The sequence below is a fragment of the Carassius auratus genome, chromosome 38, assembly GCF_003368295.1.
Source record: "Carassius auratus strain Wakin chromosome 38, ASM336829v1, whole genome shotgun sequence".
NCBI lineage: Eukaryota > Metazoa > Chordata > Actinopteri > Cypriniformes > Cyprinidae > Carassius > Carassius auratus.
Window position 1 is genome coordinate 11,238,941 of NC_039280.1, and position 24,882 is coordinate 11,263,822.

Consider the following 24,882-nt stretch of genomic DNA (forward strand, 5'->3'; position numbering starts at 1 on the left):
GCACATGGAGGCATGTATGTCCATACCGCTGATGAAAATAGCGATGGGCGCCGTGGTCAGTGGAATGACGAGAGGAGAGCCAGCACACAATGAGTAGATGATTCCACCTATACTCTGCCCGATGATTGTCTTCTGAACATCTAATCAAGAGAGAAAACAACTCAGTCTGTGTGTGTGTGTGTGTGTGTGAGGAGACGTGTTGTGTGAAGAGCATTTGTGTGTGTCTGTGTGTGAGTGAGTGATCACCAATCTCGCCCCGAGTGCTCTCGTCATTGAGTGAGCCAAAAGCAATGGCGGGAAGCAGCACAGCGATGTAGAGGAAGATGGACGTCGTCATGAACTTGACCAGGGCTTTGTTATTACCCACTAATCCTGAAACACACACATTTATAGAAATCGCACACAAGTCTGACAGCTGCTAAATTGAAGTCATGAGATTAATATGTTTAATGGCATGTAATGTCATATAATTAATCCACATTCTATGTATTTATAGCTGTTAACATAAAATAAACATCGTTAGAGCTATATTCACTTATAGCATAAAACAATAAACAATCTCAATCAGAGTGAAGCATAAACTATATACACTCCATTTAAAAGATTGGAGTTAATTGTTTTTAAAATAAGTATCTTATGCTCACAAAGACTGGATTTATTTGATAAAAATACAATAAAACCAGTACAAAATTGAAACATTATTACAATTTAAAATAACTGTTTTCTGTTTTCATTTTAAAATGTGATTTATTAACATTGCTCCAGTCTTCAGTGTCACGTGATCCTTCAGAAATCATTGAATAAAATCCTGATTTAGTGCTCAAGAAAAAAATATATTTATTATCGATGTTGAAAACAGCTGCACTACTTAATATTTTTTGTGGAAACAGTTTTTTTTTTTTTTCAAGATTTTTTGACAAAGTGGAGAACAGAATAAAAAAAATAAAAACTGTAACAGATATCTTCACTGTCACTACTTTCCTTTAAAGTATCCTTTTAAAGTAAAAAGTACTAATATCCTTGATACTAACTCCAAACATTTGAATGTTAGTGTAAAGATAACCGAAATTAAATTATATCTAGAAATGTATCATTTATATACAAGTATAAATGGAATGTATATATATATATATATATATATATATATATATATATATATATATATATATATATATATATATACATACACACACAGAATATATAACTGGAATATTTAACTGCAAAACAAAAAATCTAATTAATCAGTGTTTTATATCTAAATGAACTATTTAACCAAAATTTGACTTTTTTAATGCAATAAGAGAAAGAGAGTTGAGTTCAGAAAAGCATATCTGATTATTTCCTCAGAATGCTTGGCTGTACTGTACAGTATATCTCTCTGAGGAATATAAAGTGACATAAAACCAAGAAATGTAGCAGTTTGTCATTTCTGTTTGTTCCTGATCCTGCAAAATTGTATCCTTTATGTTAGATACATTTGTAAGTTTATGCTTGACACACCATCAGTGAAGTCAGACGGGTAGAGAGGCAGTCGGCGACACAGATCCTCATAGATTCCTCTGCCCACTCTGAAAAAATCTCTACACTACACACATACAGAGAGAGAAGGAGAGGGGATTACTCACACACACACACACACACACACACACACACTCAAATACATCTACATATATAAAAGTCAAAAACATTTAAATACATTTACTGCAATACTGCATCAGGAGAGGCACAGGATTAAAGCACACACCAAATAAAAATCATACACACCAATCCTGCCGAAACACAGCAAATACACACACGAAAGCACATACACTCACACGACGCTTTACACTGCAAGGGAAGAGATACTGTGTTAAAGCAGACAAACACACACACACACACTCTCTCTCTCTTACTTAAATCCTCACACACACAGACAGACACACACGTATACACACACAGAAGCTCAGTGTAATCGCACTCACACAGGGCCCCCTGCACAGCAGAGAGAGAGACACAAGATGAGAGAACACAGATTCTGCAGACTAAAGAGAGAGACAGCCCAGTGTTAGAACAGCATTAGTACAAAGCAAAAGCATTTCAACTACATCAGCAAAGCACAGTCAAGACACCTGTTACATTACTCTAAATATACATTCATGTAGCATCAGAAAACATCTGACACATGCATTTCAGAGAATTGCTTGAGACTGGCTTATGCCATTTATAAATAAAAAGTGTGCATAAAATGTGTATGGGTCAAAGACGAGACGTCTCCATTTTGGTGGCCACATCAAATTACATTTACAGATGTAATTTTAAATACATAAAAAACACCTTAAATGCAAGTAAATTGTCTACTTTCATATTTCAAATAACTTTTGAGACAATAAAATGTCAAAATATGGAGGAAATATTGCTCCAAAGTGTAATGTGTTGTGTCATTCAGTGTAATGGTCTGGACTTTGGTTTTATCATTACATCTGTAATTAAACATATAAAATGGCAAGTTAAAAAATATACTTCTTTTCAAGTAAGTGTTAGCTGTGTTACATTAAAAAGGATGTTTCGAGAACGCGTCAGTCTATTGTTCGTTATCTGGCTCGGCTCGGTGTTCATCTTCAGATCTCTCTTCACAGCAGTTCAGTCAGTGTACTGTTTGAGTACATGAATTACTCCGGGATATTGGTTTGTTTTAACTCAGAGGGAGTGTCAGCCACATTAAAAAAGTTAACAGCTTAACTAGTTCAAGAAGATCCGGTTACATCGAATGATTCGTTCACGAACCAGATATCACTACACTGCAGTGTTTTGAACTCTCTCACAACAGACATGAAAGAGAAGACAATGCTGAATAAAGTCGTAGTTTTTGCTATTTTTGGACCAAAATGTATTTTCGATGCTTAAAACAATTCTAACTGATGTTTTTCTTTCCTTTCTGGACATGGACAGTATACCATGCACAAAGTTTCAACGGAGGGACTGAGAGCTCTCGGACTAAATCTAAAATATCTTAAACTGTGTTCCGAAGATGAATGGAGGTCTTACTGGTTTGGAACGACATGAGGGTGAGTCATTAATGACATTTTTGGGTGAACTAACCCTTTAAAGTTGAATGGATTCTGATTGGCCGTCAATGATTTTATCATTTCATCAGCTGTAATACATATTTATTTTTAATGATTTTTTTTTTCTTTATATTTATTCGTTATTGTACTTGGTATGAATGTGCATTTTATCAGGAAAAGAGAAGGACATTGAGGTTTGCAATAGTTGGAATAATAGCTTGTCAATATTTTTTTTCAGAGAGTCCCTCCTCACTATGTAGTTGGTTGCATGTTCAAGAGAGATCACTGAAGGGATTCTCCACCCCAAATTCTCATCCTGATAATGCCATTCATGTTTTCAAAAAGAAATTATTAATAAATGTGGCTGCAAGCAGCAGTTTTGAGGCCGAGCAAGTTAGAAATGAAGTGACAAGCTAAGCAAGCATAGCAGGGGAGCATCAGGAAAATGCTTATTATATTTCAACATTTGCTTCTGCAGTCATTTACTCAGGAATATTATTAAAACTAATTTAATGACAGATTAATACTAAAAACATTTCAGTTATGGGAACACTGCAAATATTATTTCTCTTTTTTGGTAAATTGTCATTCAGAGTAACAAACCATGGTCATTCAGTGTAACAGACATATTTATGTAAAAATGAAACAATATACTTATTCTGACCTGTACATATTAAAATACAACAAAAAAAAAAGAATATGTGATCATACTAAATTTTATTATATCTTAAACGACTTTCACTTCTTCACCAAAACTTTTTGCTGGCAAATGGGAAAACCTAGTGGTTTGAAGGACATAAGTAAAGTATAAAGATTTAAAGCTTTAGTAGGTCACTTTTGTAAAAATATATTTTTTACATATTTGTTAAACCTGTCAAACACCGTTACCGCTCCCTGTAAAAATCAACCAATCAGAGCTGCGGTCCGTAACTTTGTTTGTGTTCAAAATGTAGAAAAATGGATATAATAAGTATATAATCATGACACCCACAAAACTTCGGTGACACCTTGAAACAAAGCATGTTGATGTAGCAGGAAAACCTCCAGAATTTTCCAGAGAAAACTTCAAACCTTTCAAGTTCAGAAAAAATATTGTGGAAGATTTTGTCAAATTAAATGGAAAGGCCACTGAAGCTTCATATCGCACTGCATTGTTTTTGTGACATTTCAGGACTTGTATAATGACATGGGTATGACACAGGTATTACAAGGAGAGGGTGACTTATGAGGACATAACCCATGTCCCAATTTTTCAAAACACTTATAAATCATACAGAATGAGTATTTTTTTTTTTTTTTTTTAGAAAGTAAAGATGCACAAAGTTTCCTGTGAGGGTTAGGGTTAGGTTGGTGTAGGGCCATAGAATATACAGTTTGTACAGTATAAAAACCATTACGCCTATGGGATGTCCTCACATTTCAGAAAAATAAACAAATGTGTGTGTGTGTGTGTGTGTGTGTGTGTGTGCCTGTATGCCATTGGGTAAGTTGTGTCAAAAGGGAGGCCCACTCTCTTAGACTTTGAAAACTTGTGATATTTATTAATATAATTTAAAACAACTTTTTTTATATCTGAATATATTTTCAAATGTAATATATTCCTGTGATGGCAAAGCTGCATTTTCAGCATCATTACTCCAGTCTTCAGTGTCACATGATCCTTCAGAAATCATTCTAATATGCTGATCATTCTAATATACTGTACTTGAAAACAGTTGTACTTTTTAATGTTTTTCGGAAACTGACACTGATGAAAAGACATTTGAAATAGAAATCTTTTGTAATATTATAAATATATCTGCTGTCAGTTTTGATTGATTTAATGCATCTTTGCTAAACAAAAGTATTAATTTCTAGAAAGAAAAAAAACTTACTGACCACAAACTTTTAAAGAGTACTGTATAAATATTCTATTGTTCGTTGATACTTTAAACATTATAATGTATTAGTAAATGTAGATATTATAATGAATAAATGCTAGTAAATATAAATTATTTTTAGTTCATAATTCAAAAATCCATTAACCATTGTTAACAATTTGAATCTTACAGTATAAAAGTTTGAGCTTGTAGTTAAGACCAATTATAGTGAGGTAGGAAGCCCTGCTGTGTATGTGTGTGTCTTTGTCCGCAGACACAAATATAGAGTCTTGTTGAATTAATCAAATTTTAATAGGCTTCACAGGTCAGGATTTGGCAGCGGAGCAGTTTGTCCATCTCACATTAATGACCCAAATTAGCCTGTTTTTGGCAGACAAGCTCGTTTTCTGTCAGTCAGAGAGAACCTTGTCTCAGGATATGTTTAAATAAGTCGTACAGCTTTAAGTGTTCATTACTGAGCCGCACTCATTCATCATGACAGCGTGTGTCTGAGAGAGAGACCTTTCCTGGTCGTTTGCCAGAGATGAATAGCTTTTAGTGTGCACACGCGCAAGTAATCATGCATACACACACACACACACACACACACAAAGTAATGATTCTCTCCACCTGGTTACCATTCCTCAGATGTGTGATGGAGTGAAAAACGCAAAAAAACAAAAACACAACTATTTGGGCCTCCGCTGTTGTCTTTACAGAGAAGAAAACAGAGGGCTTTTACAGGCGGCTAACCTCAGCCAGGGTGGTCTAATGTTCACATATGCCGAATCGGACTGTGTGTGTGCGTCAAACCAGAGTAACAAACAAGATAAATTCTCATTAGCTGCTACATGCTCAGTAGAACTTAATCACTTGAGTGTAAGTCAAACAGCAAAAGGTGAAGGGAGAAAGAGAAAGCGACAGATGAGGACTTAATGAGAAAATAGTGGAAAACAATCACATTAAAGCAATTAGAAGTGAACCTTAAGCATCGGCGCACGCGCTGCGATGCGCACACACCTTCAGTGGTTTTTGACTGTGTGGGTCTGTCTCTTCGCCCTCCACAGCCGTGGTTTTACGCTTGGCAGCGGTCAGGTGGTACCTCTGGATGAGCAGTGCCTCTTTGAACTCCTCTTGGGTTTTACTCTCTAGCAGCTTCTGTCTGAAGGAGATGTCTGAGAACATGCTGGCGAACGTCCTGCCCAGCTCCATCGCCGTCTTAGTGCTTTTCTGAAAAACGTCAAATACAGAGATCAAACATATTTGCAGATCGTTACTCGTTTACGACTCCTATTAAAGGAAATATCCAATGTAGTAAACACTTCATCTTCTGAGCAGAAAATGCTTTATCATCTGATGGACCGAGTCCAATTGGTATTTCAGTTATTTAACATTAGTGCTGTCTATTGTTTTAAAACACAACGCAAGAAAAGAGGATGTATCTACATGTGCAGGCATAACAATCCAGCTTTCAATGTAATAAGAAGATGTGTTTGTGTGTGTGTGTGCAATGTGATTTGAGTTTGTGAGAAGAGCAGAAGATTACGAAGCAAAAGCACTTTGCAGTACTGAACTGCAGAGGACAGAAAGAGATGAGTGCATGCAAGAACAAAGAGAGAGAAAGAGAGAGAGAGAGAGAGTGATTAGATGTAAACAGATGTAAACACATACACACAAACACACAGATTTATGATGTAAACACAGACACAAAGAGATACACAAAATGGTCTTGGAGGGAGCCAGGGGCCCCAAAGACTCTACAGGGAGACTACAGGGGGAACAAGAAACACAGGAGCAGGACTTTAAAACTTGAACATGATAGTATTAGTGTGCCTAACCCTGATTTTATTATCTAGTCATTTGTCAAAATGAGCAAACTGTTTAAAAAGAGAGCAAACGCTTTTGCTCAAGTCTATTTTCCCAAATTTGTTTTATCTAAATACCACAGTAAAACCATGTCTCTCCTTTATTTTAATGAAAAAGTACTCATTTAAACCATGTTGGAAAAAGTGTGATTTATAAACATATGTGCTCTCCATAATTATTTTATAATTAAAAATAAAATATGATCTAGAAAACATTTTTCTATATATTAATGAAAAAAATTGCACAAATACAGATTATTTACGAATATGAGACACAAACAGGGAAACAAATATTGTTTCTACTAATATATTCAGATTTAGTTTAAAAACTAGGACTGTCAATAGAACAAAACTGGAATTACTCTCATGATTTTAACCTTTCCTTAGAAAGCAGAATGAAACAGCAATCATATCAAATACAAGAGTGTTGAAAAATTATTTAAAAAAATAATTGAATTTCAATTTAAATAAAAAAATTAAGCATTATTGTCTTGTTACATGTTATATGTACTTACTATAGTAATAACAGTAAATTGTAAATTTTTACATGCAACTAATCCTAAACCAAGAGTATATTGGCTGTTATACTATAATAACCATTATATATTATGTGTTTGTGTGTGTGGCCCTGGTATTTGTTATGGGGACGAAATGTGCCCACAAGGTTTGTAGTACCAGCAAATTCTCACCTTGTGAGGACATTTTTTTGTCCTTTATTAGGGAAACAAGCTTATAAAATAAATCAGACAGAATGATACATTTTGAAAATCTGAAACAGAGGAAAGTTTTGTGTGAGGGGTAGAGTCAGGGTAAAGGTACAGAAAAAAACTGTTTTTACAGTATAAAAAGCATTATGGCAACAGAATGTCCCCATAAAACTTGGAAACTCAACATGTGTGTGTGTGTGTGTGTGTGTGTTTGTGTGATTATATTACCATCTTTGAAGGTGCCAGAATAAGGATAACATAGCGAACTTCTGCACAGTTTTCCCCCCAGTTCTGTGGACGATCCAGGCGTGATATACACACGTGCCGCCTCTGCAGGTTCTTCACATTACAGCTGTCACAAAGAGTTCATAAATCATCATAAATCCTCTTTACGATTTACGCAGTGCTTTAATGTACCTGGCACCGTATCAGATTAATTCAATATGTAACAGGAGCACAGCAAACACATTAACAGATCCATTGGTTGAGGTCTAATGGGATTACAGAAAGTTCTTGGACAGAGGTGTCAAAGTAAAATTTGGTTGTGGTCCGTGTGGCAAAAAAGGCACTTCCTGTTTACTTTAAGCTTATGAAGTTATAAAGTAAGTACATTTTGTTACAGGCATGTGGCCACCTATTATGAGGTTAATATCAACTCAATTAACTATATTAAAAAAGAAAAGATAAAAGCACTCAATTCACTTGACTTGGTCATTTCAGAAACACTAAGTTGCATTTATAAATCAAGTCAAATATTAGCATAAAGGTTGGGCAAAGGAACAAAATTAAACAGTACACTGTCGCAAGTCTAATTTCCTTAAAATATGCATTAATAACAGGTCCTAAACTCAAACCCTGCCAACAGGGGTATTGAATCTGTCTCACTGGTCCAGCTAATACTCTTAACCATAAAACTCAGGCAATGTACTGAGGTCACAAGAGACGTTAGAAAAGGAAAATGCCCTGGGATAGTCTGATCTAAACTATGCTAAAGCTGTTATGTCATTCTCTAAGAACTTTGGTAACCTTGCAGCCTTACATTAACTACATTTATGTGCTCTGGTTTATTTACTATAAATGTAAAGATATAAAGCTGCTATGGGTCAACCAACATTGCCACTTGTTTCCCTTTCTTGGCCATAAAACTGTCCACACATAATTCAAAGAAAAACAAATCCTCTGCTCAATAGGCTAGTATGGGCCATTGGCTGAACTCTGCCTTTTTTATTTTATTTACCTCACTTAGGGCTTTTTCTGACCACAAAGAGGGTCTGAGGGTCTTCAATGACTTTTGATTTATGATCTCTAAATTTAAGCTTTCGTGTGAATTTATACATCTATCTCTCTATCTCAGATAGATAGATAGATAGATAGATAGATAGATAGATAGATAGATAGATAGATAGATAGATAGATAGATAGATAGATATTCCTTATTGCAAAACAAATCCTACAATGCAGAAAGTTTTTTTTATGAGCCACCTGATTTTGTTCTTTAAAATGCACAAAGTGCACTTGACTACAATGTGTTTCTGGATATTAGCCCAGTTATAATGCTGTTCTCCTTCATTTTATCATAATTCAATGAATCACTGCTGCCATTATCACTAGAAAATTTGCATAATTGTCCCTTTTATATAAAATGCAGTTTACCACTTGTTTTAAGCAGGTGGTAATGTAAATTGTGGCACTGTGCATATAGGTGCTGCTTAAGTTTAACAGGGAGATGTTGGTGAAAAATCACACCATTTAACATGCTGTATTTGTCAATAGAAAATAAGACATGTTAGTTTGTGCACTGATGTTGGGTGTTGCCTGACACTGCTACAGTTTGGAGGCTGTTGATAAAAGTTTTGGCAGCTGTTAAGCAAAAGTGTTGAGAAGGAAAATGTGTTGGCGGATTTCGAAAACTGAAAGAAAGTAGATGAATCATCAGAACTTAATCATGACCTGCAGATGTCTGTTAGATAGGGTTTGTTGGGGATCAGTTTATTTTGATAAATGACTCATTAGCAGGTAGCAGATTTTGACAGATGTGAATTCGAAAGATATCAATGTATGATTCGCTTAAAAGTTGAATTTATCTTTTCAAAATTACAAGAGCTACTTCTGCAAAAGTATTGCCTAATAATATATATAATTATAAAACCATCCATGACACAACTGCTGCAAAAAATGTGTGGGATACTAAGAGAGACAGAGTCACCTGATGCAAATGCACAAAAGTGTTAAAGTTATGGATTTAACAGACGGTCAAAAAAGACCATCTATCGACAACACACCTTTGTTGTAGCCTACTTTGTGTGTGGGTGTGCTTGTGTGAAATGCCACTTCTTAATATCCTTGTGTTAGCATTAATATAATTTGAACATATTTCAGAGATAATAAGTAGGGAGCTCTCAAGGTCATCTATTATTTTGTTACAAGAAAGTTGTAACATTCATTCCACTACTGCTTCTATTATTCCAGTCTCAACAAAAAGTGAGCCCACTGTGAGCTTTCCTATAGGTAAATTATCCACTATTACAGTCTGATGTTCCAGAATAAATTTACTTTCATCAACAGCTTTCAAAATTGCACAAAATTTCGTTTAATGTTTGTTTTGTGCAACCTTGCTTCAAAAACACTGAGACGATCCTGTAGACAAAGGCTATTTTCTCTAGCCTTGCCAACCACTGCTGTTTAAAAATTTGTACAAATAGCATGTTACTTCTATTTAATATAGAATCTATCATTATATACAAAATAAACTGTGTAAGACACCTAAGACAGGAATCAAGAAGGACGGCTAATCCTCCTTGCAGTGGCAAACCGTGTGTGTGTTTTTTTGTGTATGTATGTATGTATGTATATATATATTAGGGCTATCAATTTAACGTGTTAAAACACTGGCCCCACCCCAAAGCTCTACATCATCTTACATTTCATACAGTTGACTGTTGATAAATATAATGCCATAATGATTTATGGTCAACAACTCCATAAATGCAGTTATGCGTTAAGTTCAAGATATTGGTCAGAAAAATGCCCAAATTCTCAAATTATCTTTTATGTTCCACATCTAAGTGTAGTGCAACATCTTACACAAACTTGTTAATTTTATGTTGAATCAAATAAAACATTGTAAAATGTATAATATCTACTTGATACTTTCTCATTTAACACAATAATAGCTTTAAATAATCTTTTGTGGGTATTTTCACACTCAAATGTATTTTGCAATGAATTTGATTAATCGAAACACCATGTAATTAATTAGATTTTTAAAAAAAATCAGTCGAATGACAGCCCTAATATCTCATGTGTGTGTGTGTGTGTGTGTCTGATTTTTCTGCAGTGATCTGCTTCATAAAGCTAGTTGAACCCCCACAAATATTCAGAGCAGTGTGGAATGACGCCCCATTCACACTGCTGGCTGTGCGATGTGGCAAAATAGAATGTTCCCATTATAATCACTGAAACACTGCAAGTGTGACAACACGGGGTCCAGTCCGCACTTTCACACAACTGTTTGAGCCCACAGTGTGCCTTTTGCATGCACAGTGAGATCTGAACTCCTCCTAACGCTCTCATTATAATAAACGAAGATGTTTTGTTGCATCACTCGCTTGTGGTGTAGATGGGCTGCAAAAATACTGCTATCCTAAAACTGCTATTAGCTGAGCTCCATTAATGAGTCGCAAAATACCTTTAATACCAGACAAATATTTGCCAATACTCTACCTTTCAAAAAATGTGGGGTCAGTAAGATAGTTAATCAAGAAATTAATACTTTTATTCAGCAAGCAATATATATATCAAAAGTCACCGTAAAGACTTAAAGGCACAATATATACGATGTTTTTTAATTAAAATATCCAAAAAACAGTAGAACAGTGTTATTTGTTTTGGTGGCTTGTGTACTTACATGATCCAAAATGTTTCAAAGAATGTTTAAATCCAGAGAAATAACCAATTTTACTTAAGCCCCTTTCACACTGCACGTCGGACCCGTCATATTGCCGGAACATTGCCGGGTCGCCTTCTGTGTGAAAGCAACCACGTCCCGGGATTGATTCCCGCATTGAACCCGGGTCGGGGACCTAGTAACATTGCCAGATTCAACCCGGGACGAGCGCTGTGTGAACAAAAGCCAGATCTAATTCCGCGTCGAAGTGATGACTCGCATTATCGCACGACTCTTTTACCGACTGTTTTGAAGGAAGATCAACGATTCGTGATGAAAAAATATGTGCAAACTGTAATGAAGCAGAGATCAGTTAGTTCCTCACTTTCCGCACTGACGGCGAGATCGTTCGCTTGCTTCAGAAAGTATTGATTTCCGGTTTTGTTTTGTAGAAAACATGGAAACACCCAAGACGCATTTTAATAGACAGGTAACAGAACTTTCTGTTAGCGGTCAACTGTGGCATAATAAAAGCTCCGCTGCCTTCGAGTTGTGTGTCACACCTGTTCAGCCTCACCCTGATTTATTCTACTATATTAATAAATTAATAGTTCATTCATGAACATGATTTCTGCCCAAGTCCCGTCAGATTGCATTGGCTGTGGGGATGAAGATGGCAATTACCATGATTCCACACCTAGTCACAGTGTCATCAAACTTTTGAATACTTCCTCTAGGAGCGAAAAATTACATTTTGTGCCTTTAATATACTAAGGCCCCTATTATACACCCGGCGGAATGCGACGAAAGGTGCAGCGCAAGTGTGTTTGCTAGATTCAGTCTATTTGCATTTTCCCATCCAGCGCCACGTCGTTTAATTAGCAAATGCATTTGTGCCCATTTGTGCGCTCATGGGCGTGCTGGTCTAAAAAAAAGGTGTGTTCAGGCGCATTGTTGGAGCATTGTTATTTTAAGGAGCTGAAAATATAATAAATTATTTAATAATTATTTAATAATTTAAATAAAAATAATTTCTGAAGGATGATGTAATGCTAAAGACTTGAGCAATGGCTGCAATATTTTTTTTTTGATCAAATAAATACAGCCTTTGTGACTTGGTTAACCCTGCCTGGTTTAAATGTTTGAAAATTATTACTTGTTTAAAACATTCGATAGAAATTGACCAATGTAATCTAAAAATAATCAAATGTAATCAGTTACATTACTTGAAAAAAAATTAAACAGTAATACAACTTAATGCATATTAAATAGGGTAATTTGTAATCTGTTATCAATCTGTATCATCTATTACATTTCCCCTGTGAACCTCAAATAGGACTTGAAAGATCCTCAGGCCCATCACGTCATGGGCATCACCTATTCACCTTTCCTTCCTCAGGCAGACATGCTAGTCATGCTCACAAGTTCATCTTGCCATGATAACAACTTCTTCCCTGAGGCCATCTGCCTCCTCACTGGCCTCAGGAAATTATTATACTGTCCATGCTCAAACTGATCCAGCACTATTTCGTTATCACAATACCTCTGTCTATCAGAATTGTAAGATTTGATAAGGTTTTATTTGTATGAGCAGTTTCATTTTTAAGTCAGAACCATGAATTTCATGTGAGATGGCAGGAGCACATGCAATTCAATTGACTAACTCCTTATAGACAGCTCACAATGCATCAACACTATGAAGACATCTTAACCCAAGAGAAGGCCATAAATTACTTTAAATTGATGATTCAAGCACTCCCTGGCACAGAAGTGCAGTGGCAAAGTAATACTGGCAAAAGCTTCTGCTTTCATAATGCATGTTTTGACCCGGCTCACCCCTGGATTGGCCTTCTTCACCGAATCTCTCAGACTGATCGCTTTTTTTTTGCATTTTCTCACAGAGACTCTGAAGTCTGCTACCTTGTCTTGTACTGAGGTGTCCTATGTTTCTGAGGGTCATCTGATGTTGTACTCTTGCCACAGATATGTTTTCTGAGCATTCTCATTGCTAACTTTAAAGACGGTTTTCTCAATGTCTAGATTTTTTTTGCACCCTCAGATTTCAGATTTCAACAGTTATGTCTCGGCCAAATATTGTCCACTCCTAACAAACCATACATTAATGGAAAAGAAAAGAAAAGGGACTGGTTTTATGAACAGAAGGTTATTAAATTCATTTCAGATTTATACCAACTGGGTGCAAATATGTCTTTGTTAAAACTAGGGCTATCAATTGATATACAGTCAAATCTAATTAATTATATGCTGAATTAATGATACTCAATAATATTTATATATATATACAAAAACATTTTAATTTAATTGCTAATCACTTAACACATACTGTAGTTTACATGTTATTTGTATATAACAATGTGTTTGTTTATTATTGTTAAATATTTAAATATTTATGCTGCATTTATTTGATAAAGATACAGTAAAATATTAATAATGTGAAATATAAAAAGTAACTTTATCTATTTTAATATATTTTATATAAATATTATATTCCTCTGATGGGGTAAAGCAGAATTTTCAGCAGCAATTAATACATTATTTCAGGAAAAGTTCAAAAGAAAAGTATTTATTTTAAATATAAATCTATTGTAACAATATACATGTATTTACTGGGAATTTTAATAAATGTAATGCACCCTTGCTGAATAAAAGTATCAATTTATTTAAAAATAATTGTTACTGACCCCCAAATTTTATACTGATAAATAAATTGTATTTATTATTATTAAATATGCCATTTAATTTGCCAGTCCTAGTTATAATAATTTTGTAGTTCTTCAGACACCCCTGTTCTAGAACCTCTAAAATGTCAGCATTACAGGTAAGATAGATTCAGGTAACTCACAGGATACAAAGCCAAGACTGCTGGTACTGGATCCCTGTGGCTGTGGCCGTCACACACTGCAGCGTCTCTGACAATAGATGCACTGTGAGAAGAGAAGGCAAGGGGTCAGTCGTGAGCGGCCATGCAAAACAGACAGTGGATGACCATGCATGAAGACAGAAACTAAACAATCAATTCAAGTTAACTTCAATCTGGATGCCACTTCAAAAGTACTGCACATCACGAGTTTGACACCAAGATTAAGTCAACTGACTTTCACTGTACATGATGGCACACACCAAAAACCAACAAGAGGATGTGAATTGATGGAATGACCAGTAATGAATTCAAAGTCCACATAAGTCTATATAAAAAGGCTAATGCATATCAAGGTAGAACAGAAGCAGAAGCTCACTAGAGGACAATACACATCTCTGCAGCCAGCGTGAGTGACAATGAAGACCTTTCCAAGAACACCACCAAATGTTTAATTCAAATTAATCAATCAGTGTGTGTGTGTGTGTGTGTGTGTTCCCTGCCCTCTGTCTTGTGTAGGGGTGAGCTGTCCAGCATATTAACAACAAGCATTGTGAAAGCATGTATGTGTGTGTATGTGTGTATAAGTCCTCAGTCCGGCAGAGGTGACAGGTGTGAGTTGTTCAGCATGACCAGCAAAAACAATATGTGTATGTGAATTTGTGTGTGTGTGTGTGTGTGTGTGTACTGTTTAGCAGCCAGGATGGATGTCTCTGGCACACAGTCACACTGTCTCATCAATAAGACATCACACACTCACACCGTAGACAGATGGGTATCACCATGACAACACACTCAGCACCATCAAGAAATAGACAGGAAGAGAGAAAGAATGAGAAGGAGGGGATAAAAGAGGGAAATGTATCAATGGAGTAATATATGGCAACATGAAGACCGTTGAATTGGTAGGAGGACAAACAGCTGAGATAATTGTGAACTTTGTGTTCATGAAGGAAAAACCAGACCTGACCTCTTGCCACAATTATTTTGGGCCATAAAAGCATGTACACCAAGGCAAACATGCACAGCTTCACAAAAACTACAGCTGGATGATATATTGAATATTTGCAATATTGTATGCTGATGGAAACTAATTCTGGGATGTTCTAATGATTTTTGGCCATTACGTTTGTCAGACTGTGCCAGGAGGACAGTTTCACACCTGCTCATTTTGTAACAACTTGTATGTGAATATGTGAGTAGGGTGATAAGATTGGGGTTATTATAGATAACTAAACCCATAAAATGTAACTTGAAATAAACGCTGAATAAAATAAAAAAATATATACAAAAATGCTTTATTTCAGCGAATTGTGGAAGCAACATTTCTCATTTTCATTTAGTGTGACTTGATGTACTAAAATAATTGATGATGTACTAAAACTAAAATTACTAAACTCTATATAGGCATATTTAAAAAAATCACCGTAGTGATCAATAATTCAGTGATAGTATAATAGTCTCAATGATACTAAAATAAAACTTTCAACCATTTGTGAAAAATATTAAGAGATGTGTGGCATTTTACTTGCTTAAAATGTTTAGTAAAAATACATTATATTATATTATATTATATTATATTATATTATATTATATTATATTATATTATATTATATTATATTATATTATATTATATTATATTATATTATAAATAGTGCTATCAAAAGATTAATTGTGATCATGTACTGTTTATATTTATTATATAGTGTTCGTGTAGCTCAAGTGGTAGAGCACTGAGCCCCCAAGGTTGGGGGTTCGATTCCCCCGGGAACACATGATAGGTAAAAATTGATAGCCTGAATGCACTGTAAGTCGCTTAGCGTCTGCTAAATGCATAAATTTTATTTAAATTTAAATGTAAATTTTATATATATATATATATATATATATATATATATATATATATATGCACACATGCATGTACATTTAAGAAGAAAAAAAATATTTGTATATTAAATATATTTGTATATATGTAAATATTTTCAAAATGTAAACTGAATGTGTGTGTGTTTATATTAACATAATAAATGGTTATTTTCAAATAGTTTTTAGCTATTTGCATTTTGTCAAAAAGCTGAAAATACCCAGATATAATGTTTTCAGCCATATCGTCCAGCCCTAAAATACACGCATTAACATTCAGGCAATCATCCAGGCCAACCGCACCTCACCCCTTCTGATAACTGCCAGAGGCCTGGACATTAGGATGGAATGGGATGCTTTTATTCACACACACTAAAGACTTTTCCTCAAGATATTAAAAAGTCTGTTCACTCATTGTGTGTGTGTGCTGCATAAATATTAAGCAGAAAAAGACATCAGTATGACAGTGGACTTTTTCAATCACAACAGCGGAATTCATGCACAGCCAATCAGCCGAACGGCAATAAGGCAGGAATGAGAGAGAGAGAGAGAGAGAGAGAGAGAGAGAGGCAATGATACAGCCCAATCTAAAGCACCATCACGGGAAAGGGATTCACTCAGCATTCACCACCGACTCTTTTAAAACAACACCGAATCTTGTCATTTCAAATGTGTGGATACTGATTTCAAATTGGATTGTGTCACTGCATCAAATGGAGAATGCAGCAAATTGATGGATCTGAATAAGAAAACACAGCCTCGCGTGTCTGTCAGACTAATGGTACGTGTCAATCACATCCACTGGAAACATCAGCACTCAGGGAGAAAACACACATGAATTGTGGGTAATATCCCACATCTGATCATATCGTTCTTACCGTTGTCATAGAAAATGAAATTCGCCGACCTGTCTGTGCGAGAGAATTGGGAGACACGCAGATGCACACACACAGGCACACACAGACAAACACAGACACACACACACACAAACAGAGTTCAGCATGGAGAGGAAAGAGTTAAAGTTAGGTTGAGTACAGAAACACATGTTGTGAACCCTTAAAGGAAGCAAAAAGAGTGAAACATCTCTCAGACACAAATTCAGAACACCCACCACCCACACAGACACACGACCGAACCTCCCTCTCTCACTAATTGGGTTTGGGTTGTCAGGCAGATGCTCAGGTCTCTTTACTCAGATGAAATATTTCATTGTGCTTGCATCTTAGCTGAATGAGATCTTAATTCCCATTTCATTCTAATGTGATCTTCAGACTGACAGACTTTGGTTGCATGCCTGTTTGTTAAAGACCTGCCACATGCACATACAATCAATGTGCTCACAATTAGATCCCATTCATGGATTCTCACCCAAATGATCATACATTATCATATTCATGACATTTTCATAATCCAATCACACATCGGTTCATTTGCATGTTCCCAGGCTCATATCATTGATATGATTCTCACTCACATGTGAGCTATGTATCCTAGCAACAGAGACAAGAGGGAATGTATCATCCCTAGACTTGAAAAAGAACAAACAAACTCAACCAACGATAATTTACATCTCACCATTCACGCGATCCGACAGAGTCCAGGCACGGATTAGGTGCCGTGTTAGACCGTACTGGAGTGATGGCACAATAAAGTCCAGGACTGGACTTCATTGGTTCCCAATGATATTCTGTGTGTATTCAGTGTGAATTTGGCAACGATAATAAGAACACAGAGATTACTGGTGAGCTGGAAACGATCAATACGATCCAGAAAAAGCGTGCTGCCAGCTTGTTAAAGTCTCAGAAGGAAATTACACATTCATGCAGCCTGATAGTGTGATCATATATGTTGTGTTGTCATGAATATTTCATTTATTGCATTCCATTTTGATCCAATAAATCATTTTTATAGACTCTGAATGAATCTTTGAGCAACAATTAGAAACTGAATCATCAATATAGAAAATATTTGAGCGTTGAGTAGTGTATTGCAACATATAATATGCCAACCTGTGACTCTCAATGAAAGTTTCCTTTACCCTTGTCTCTCGTAAGTGTTTTTAGCAGGAAGTCCTAATTAGGTGCTCAATTTAAATGCTAGGGGTTTAAAACATGTATAAATCAGGATACGAGGCATTCAGTTTGCAAAAAACACTCTCACTATATAGTCACCTTAATCATTTAAAAAAGCAGCATGAACTGAAAAATCTGTTTCTAATCTGTTTCTCTGGTGGTGCAGCATCACCTCTAGCTGAGAGTATGCCAGAGATTTCTTTTGTTTGGAAGAATCTGTCCTTCTTCCTGAGAGAGAAGAAGTTAGTGATACAGAGACCAGTTGAGCTCATAAAGCAGGGATACTTGAAATACGTAGCTATGGGGCCATTTTTAGAAAATGCTGGGTGTCCAGGGGCCAGTGAATAAAATGACCCGGTAGAGTAGATCTAATGATAGCTGCAGTATTGTGCAGTAACCGACCACAAGCACTACCAGCCTCACATTTGAACATGCTGGTCAGTATTTAAGAGATTTTTCTTAAAAAAAAAAAAAAAAAAAATTAATTAATTAAATAAATAAAAAATGCACATGTAAGCACAAATTCTACAAACAAAAAAAACTATGATAAAATGTATAAATTATTGTGTAAAGTCTGGAATACACTACATGAGTTTTGAAATCTGAAACGATTTGAAAAAAAACTAGGCAACCTGCCAACTTTGTAAATGGCTACAGAGAAAAACTGGGTATCATACACTTAATTACTAAAGTCCATACAATATTAGATTTTTCAAGTTGTCCCAAACACTACAAATACATGCAAAAACATGCACTTCCTTGCTAGAATTGACTCAAAATATCATATTTGACATTTTAGATGGTGTGCACACCAAAAGCTAAGCGAAACTTTTCATTGTGTTGTTGCTCTAGACTGCTCGTGGGATGCTTTTCATGTCACTCATGCATATAAAAACATTGCGTAATGCTCTTCTGCAACATCTCAATAAAATCTTCGCTTACTGGCTTGCACAACAACATGTTTATGCAACATCGTGTTACCCAATTTGCAGCATTCGCATCACCGTGCAAAGTCATGCCTATTCGCATCTTTACGTTGGCTTGCATGTCATTTCTCATTGTAAATTATTTTTGGTTTGTACACATTTTGTCTAGTAGTACAAAATCTGAATCTGTGCCCATTGTAGATTATGTGGTTTTCTGTGAAATCCGTCAGCTCTGACTGACCAAAATCTGCAAACAGCACCAAAAATCTGTACAAAAGTGATGTAGTGTATTCCAGCATTAACTCAACTAATAAAGTTGAGATAATTTGTAGGACTTTTAATTTGTGTTCTTGTATCTTAACTATTGACTCAATCTTGAATTATACATTTTGTACTCATTTATATTTCATATGTATTGTATTTCCCCTTTCAGCTGCTCTTTCCTTAACTTTTGCTTTACTTTTGTGATTCGTCTTTATTTTCTTTGACTTCATCACTGTCGTAAAGGCTTGTGTGTCCTCTGGGAAGGTTTGTCTAATGTGTGAATGACTGGACAGAAGAGTGTGATTATCACCTGACTTCTCTTTATGGGGTCATTCAGAGCAAGCCCTCTCGCTGACACATCCTAGACTGAGTTTCAAATCTATGAGGTCAGCAGGGATGGAAATGGATTTAATTATTTTTGAAACTCTTTTTTTCTGTCTGTTCCCTTTTTTACTCATTCTTCTGTCCCTTTTTTATGTAAAATCTGTATTATAATTTATAAATAATTTAAAATGAAAATAACATTGACTAACGTCAAACTGCTGTGCAGGTGTCAGTCAAATCAGCTCTCTGAGGTATTGAGCAACCTTTCATAAGCCTTTCATGAAATAACACACAAATAAAAACAAACACACTCACCATTGACTTCCTGTGACCCTGCGTCTGTGAAGAGGGAGCTCATGATCTCCTCGAAGTTGCAGCTGGGCTCAGCGGTGTGAGGGTCCTGCGAGACGTGGAGGAGCATCGTCTTTAACACGTCGTCTAGAGAGGCCTCGTCCTCGTGCAGCAGAATACTTGCCCTCTCCAGAAACCCATCCAGATCCCTGTGAGCTCGCACTTCCTCCTCGAAGTTCATCAGCTTCACATACTGAGGGAACACACAGAGGTACATGTAAGCAATGCTAAAAAAAAAATATATATATATCATAAACAACTTACTATATACATTTTTGTTGTTTGATATATTAAGCTTATTTATTATATTTTTTTAACAATGATTTTTGAACTTTCAATAATGAATGATTTGTTAATACTGGATAATTAGTAAAAAAAAAAAAAAAAAAAAATATATATATATATATATATATATATATATATATATATATATATATATATATATATATATATATATATACGAACGAATCACTAAAAATAACTTGAAAGATTGATTCACTCAAATTGGACAAAAAAATTAATAAATCAAATTAAACACATAAATAAATAAAAATGTCCTGATATTTCCATATTTTCCATGACCTTGGGATCACTCATGAATAAGTCACTGGAAACTGTGTATTACAGTGTTATTTGGTTTGTTAGAACCTTTTGTTTGCATGTATCTGATGCTCTATTTTGGATTATTGTCTGATTTTTTACAACACTTTTTATTACACATTAAATTAGCAGCATAACAATTTGAGTGAATAGTTCATAATTTAAGAAAAAAAAATGTACAAAGCAGAATTAAAATAACGGATAATAATTTGAGTAAAAAGAAGTCAAATTAATTTTACAATGCAGAATTCAGAATGTTACAATGTTAGATAAAACCTGATTGATAATGTTATCCAGTATGTTTTTTTCCCCAGCTTTTTATATCATAAGCTTTGCTTACAATTTTTTTTACCCTGAAACATTCTTATTTGCATATTTAAATGAAAAAAAAGAGGTTTCATACTCATGGATGCCACTGTATGTAGTGATGGTGCATCAATACAGAATTCAATTAACGTGCAGTCACAGGTGTGCATATAACCTCAGATGGTGACAATGCATCTTATAAGATCTGTTTGGCATGTGGACGTAATGAAAAGTCTCACCCTTCGAGACGTGTTAAGCAGCACACAGCCGTGGACATCAGATTCTGTAGGAAAGAGAGAAGAGGAGGCCTGAGGGGTGAATACTGTGTGTCAAAACAACAAGCATCATGAAACAGCTTTTAGAGTTTTTAAGAAGAGAATGACTAGTTTCAAAGAGAACACTCTGATAGCATAAAATTGTTCAAAAAAACTATGAACATAAAAGCCATCTGCATCAGAGAGCCCACATTGTGATCTCCTCAATTTAACTCAACATCACAAAATATCTGCTATGGAAAAGTTCAGTCCCTGAATACAAAACAAAATATATATTAGTATATAGACTATAATATAATATATAGACTATAATATATAGTTATAAATATTTACACTAATTTATTAGTAACCGCCAAATACATCACAGCATACTCCATGGATCATGAGCATCATTCAAACTCTCAAGGGACGGGATGTTCTTGTGTACGCCGTGTCCCTGCCTGTCCTTTATTTGCTTAAATTATGTTTGGTTTTGTCCTCAGGCTTGCAGGTTGAGCTTGTGATGGCTGTATGGTACATCCTCCTCCATACAGAGATTATATAAAGCCTTTATCAAATAGAGATCCCTCAGTCCTGTGCGCGTGCCCCGCAAGAAGTCCTGCCCCTTGAAAGAGATATTCAGGCAGGATTACCACGACCCGCGGCTGACTCCTCCGTTTGCCTTAGCTCCAAGATTAAACAGGCCTTCAGATGGGTTTGGGATTAAAAGGGGAAAATTGAGAATAAAAGCACCACTTTAAAAGCACAACTTTGGGTTTTAATAAGAGGTAAATCTATGTGTTAAACTAATAAGGTTACATAACCCCTCAAACCTTTTAATGGCTTACAGTCACCACGTGAAACGGGACATTTTATTCTCTCCTCTACTGTCCTTCCGTCCTTCGCTTTTCCATTTTTTTCATCTGCATTTTCAGATGTTTATAAGTACGCAATATACATTTAACAATTGAGGTCACATCATGCTGAACTGAAATGTACTGCATTATCTAAGCGCCTAATTAAAGCTCAGTGAGTTGTCGGGTATAAAACTTGAAACCACTGTATTAACATAAGATAAAAGGCAGCATTAATTGAGCTCCAACTATACTGGTGCAAACCTTAATCCAAAGAGAATTCAGCAATTAGCCAGTTATCAAAACCACATCCAATCAAACCAGCATCAATGGTTTGCCGGAGGCTGTTAATAGTCAGACGTTCTGTATATGTTCACCCCTGTGGTCTTCTGAAATGATTAGCCAAAGCCTCTCTCTCTGTTTACTTATTTAGTCTAATGTAAATTCATGTTCCACAGTTTACAGTTTCATGGTTAAAATTTGGAGATGTACCTTATACAAACAGTAATAATGTATGTAGGGTTGTATATACTTTATCAGTTTTCAAATTTCAGATTTTTTTGAAAAAGGCTCCATTTATTTGACAAGAAATAGTAAATAGTAAGTAATTTAATTTATAAGTATATAAATAAATAAATAAAAACCTGATATAATGTTAAAATATCAAGCAACTTCGAAAAATCAGATTTTTATCTTTAAAATGTGCTGATAACCATTATACAGATAGTTTATTAGAAAGCCATTTCTTCATTAATCAATCAAGAGTGCAAGTGACCTTGAAACATGGCTAATACTCCAGATAGTGCACACAAAGAAAAAAACACCATCAGAGTAACACAGGACACTAAAATAATGCAGTAAACACAACACAAATAAAATAACATTTTGTCTTCAATAATAATGACTACAATAATACAATGACAAACACATTACATGTACCATTTATTTCAACAAACCCTCAATAAGCACTGAGAGTGTGGAGAAAGTTGTGGGCTTGGTGATAAATTTTTAATTTCAACAAACTGCATGGTGGCTAAAAACCAGCTCACTTACACACTTACTTAAGTTCTTGATTTTCAAGAAATTCAAATTAATTTTAAACTCAACAATCAGAATAGGGGTTGAACAATTATCGGTGCCGATATTAAAGGTCCCCTTCTTCGTGATTCCATGTTTTAAACTTTAGTTAGTGTGTAATGTTGTTGTTAGAGTATAAATAATATCTGTAAAATGCTAAAGCTCAAAGTTCAATGCCAAGCGAGATATTTGATTTAACAGAATTTGCCTACAAAAAACGACCCGTTTGGACTACAGCCCTCTAGTTCCTGCAGGAATGACGTCACTAAAATAGTTTTTTTGACTAACCTCCACCCACATGAATTCACAAACAAGGGGGCGTGGCCTTGTTGCGCTCCGACGGAGAAGAAGGAAGAGCTGTTTGTGTTTGTCGCCATGTCGTTGAAACACTGTTATTTTCATCTCTGAGTCCAATCACCTTTGTTTGGGCTTCCCAGGAACACTGTACTTTGAGATTAATGGTTACAATTTATGTTTAACTCGGTTCCCGAACATTATAATGCACATGTAAAACTATGTGCAGTTCATTTTGCTGAGGACAGCTTGCTGAGGATAGCTTTCTCAATCTCAATCAGTTTAATGCCGGATTTGCACAAAGATTATTCTTGAAACATGGAGCAGTTTCCTCTTTGTCTGGACCACAACTGGTAAGTGTATTTTATTATTTAAGTTGGTGCGTTTAACGGTTTCTGTAACTTATTACACAAAGGGCAATGCTGTTTAGCTTTGTTAACTAGATGTTAGGGCTGTGCAAAAAAACCGAATGCGGTTTTCATGCGCATCTCGTCAGTAAAAACGCTCCTGTGACTATAAGTACATCTCAAGCACGTGCGTTCTAGCCCAATCACGTTACCAGGAGGTCAGCCTGCTCTCAGCTGCTGTCGAATCACAGCACAGGAACCACTGGCCCAATCAGAACGCGTTACGTATTTCTGAAGGAGAGGCTTCATAGAACAATGAAGTCATCAGCCCGTTTTTATGACAGTGAAAACAGCGGTATACAGATAGGTGTATTGTGTAGAAAATACTGTGTTTTTTTACACACGAAACATAAACACATGTTATATTGCACATGGTAAACACAATCAAAGCTACAAAAAAGCACGTAAAATGGGACCTTTAAGTATTTTTTAAATGATTATCATTGTCGTTTGTTTTCAAAATCAATTTGCTGATAAAGTTTATTTTGAAACACACTATTTGGCTCTGATGCAGCCTGTCAGAACTCACCACTCTGTGGCCAAAAGAAATCTCCTCCCACTGACCATCTGATTTGTTTGGAGTCACTAGTCCGACCAATCAATGCGGATTTCACTCTCACTCCGAAAGCGCTTGCTAACTGGAGCTGCTTCAGTGACCATGCATCAGTAAGTCTCACTTAGCCAGAAATTCAGACTGATGGCAGAATCCATGGCAGCTTTCTTTGTCCAAGCCCCACTCATGAGGCGACATGTCAAACAACCAACTACAGTTTGTTTTGTTCAGCGGCACGTTTCGGGGCGTGGAAATGTCACCACAATAAGTGGTAAACCAGTGTGTAAAACTCTCTGACGTATTTTAAAGATTCTGTACTGTGAACTTAAAATATTTAACATACTTTGAGAATCCAGTGTTCTCATCACAGTATGACTTATTATCTATTATTTATGATTTCTGCGATGCTGAAAAAGCGGACAGAATCAAAGAATCCAGTCATATGAATGGACTTTACTGTATGATGCAGAATGTTGTTTGAATTAATTCATCAAAAGT

The 24,882-nt window shown here is 35.6% G+C and overlaps 1 protein-coding gene across 8 annotated transcripts in view; it reads right to left on the reverse strand.

Moving 5' to 3' along the window:
* slc4a11 (solute carrier family 4 member 11) overlaps positions 1-24,882 on the reverse strand; it is a 69,217-nt gene that overhangs the window by 12,388 nt on the left and 31,947 nt on the right. For 5 of the 8 annotated variants that reach the window (XM_026224079.1, XM_026224086.1, XM_026224080.1 and 2 more), the window contains exons 4-13: positions 21,185-21,228; positions 20,004-20,232; positions 16,981-17,013; positions 14,225-14,306; positions 7,704-7,827; positions 5,924-6,133; positions 1,962-2,021; positions 1,501-1,585; positions 247-372; positions 27-140 (exon numbers count right to left, since the gene is read on the reverse strand). In XM_026224079.1, coding sequence (XP_026079864.1) covers positions 27-140; positions 247-372; positions 1,501-1,585; positions 1,962-2,021; positions 5,924-6,133; positions 7,704-7,827; positions 14,225-14,306; positions 16,981-17,013; positions 20,004-20,232; positions 21,185-21,228 — 1,107 coding nt within the window. The remainder of the gene's footprint in view (positions 1-26; positions 141-246; positions 373-1,500; positions 1,586-1,961; positions 2,022-5,923; positions 6,134-7,703; positions 7,828-14,224; positions 14,307-16,980; positions 17,014-20,003; positions 20,233-21,184; positions 21,229-24,882) is intronic. The other 3 variants (XM_026224081.1, XM_026224082.1, XM_026224084.1) reach the window with 3 other exon arrangements.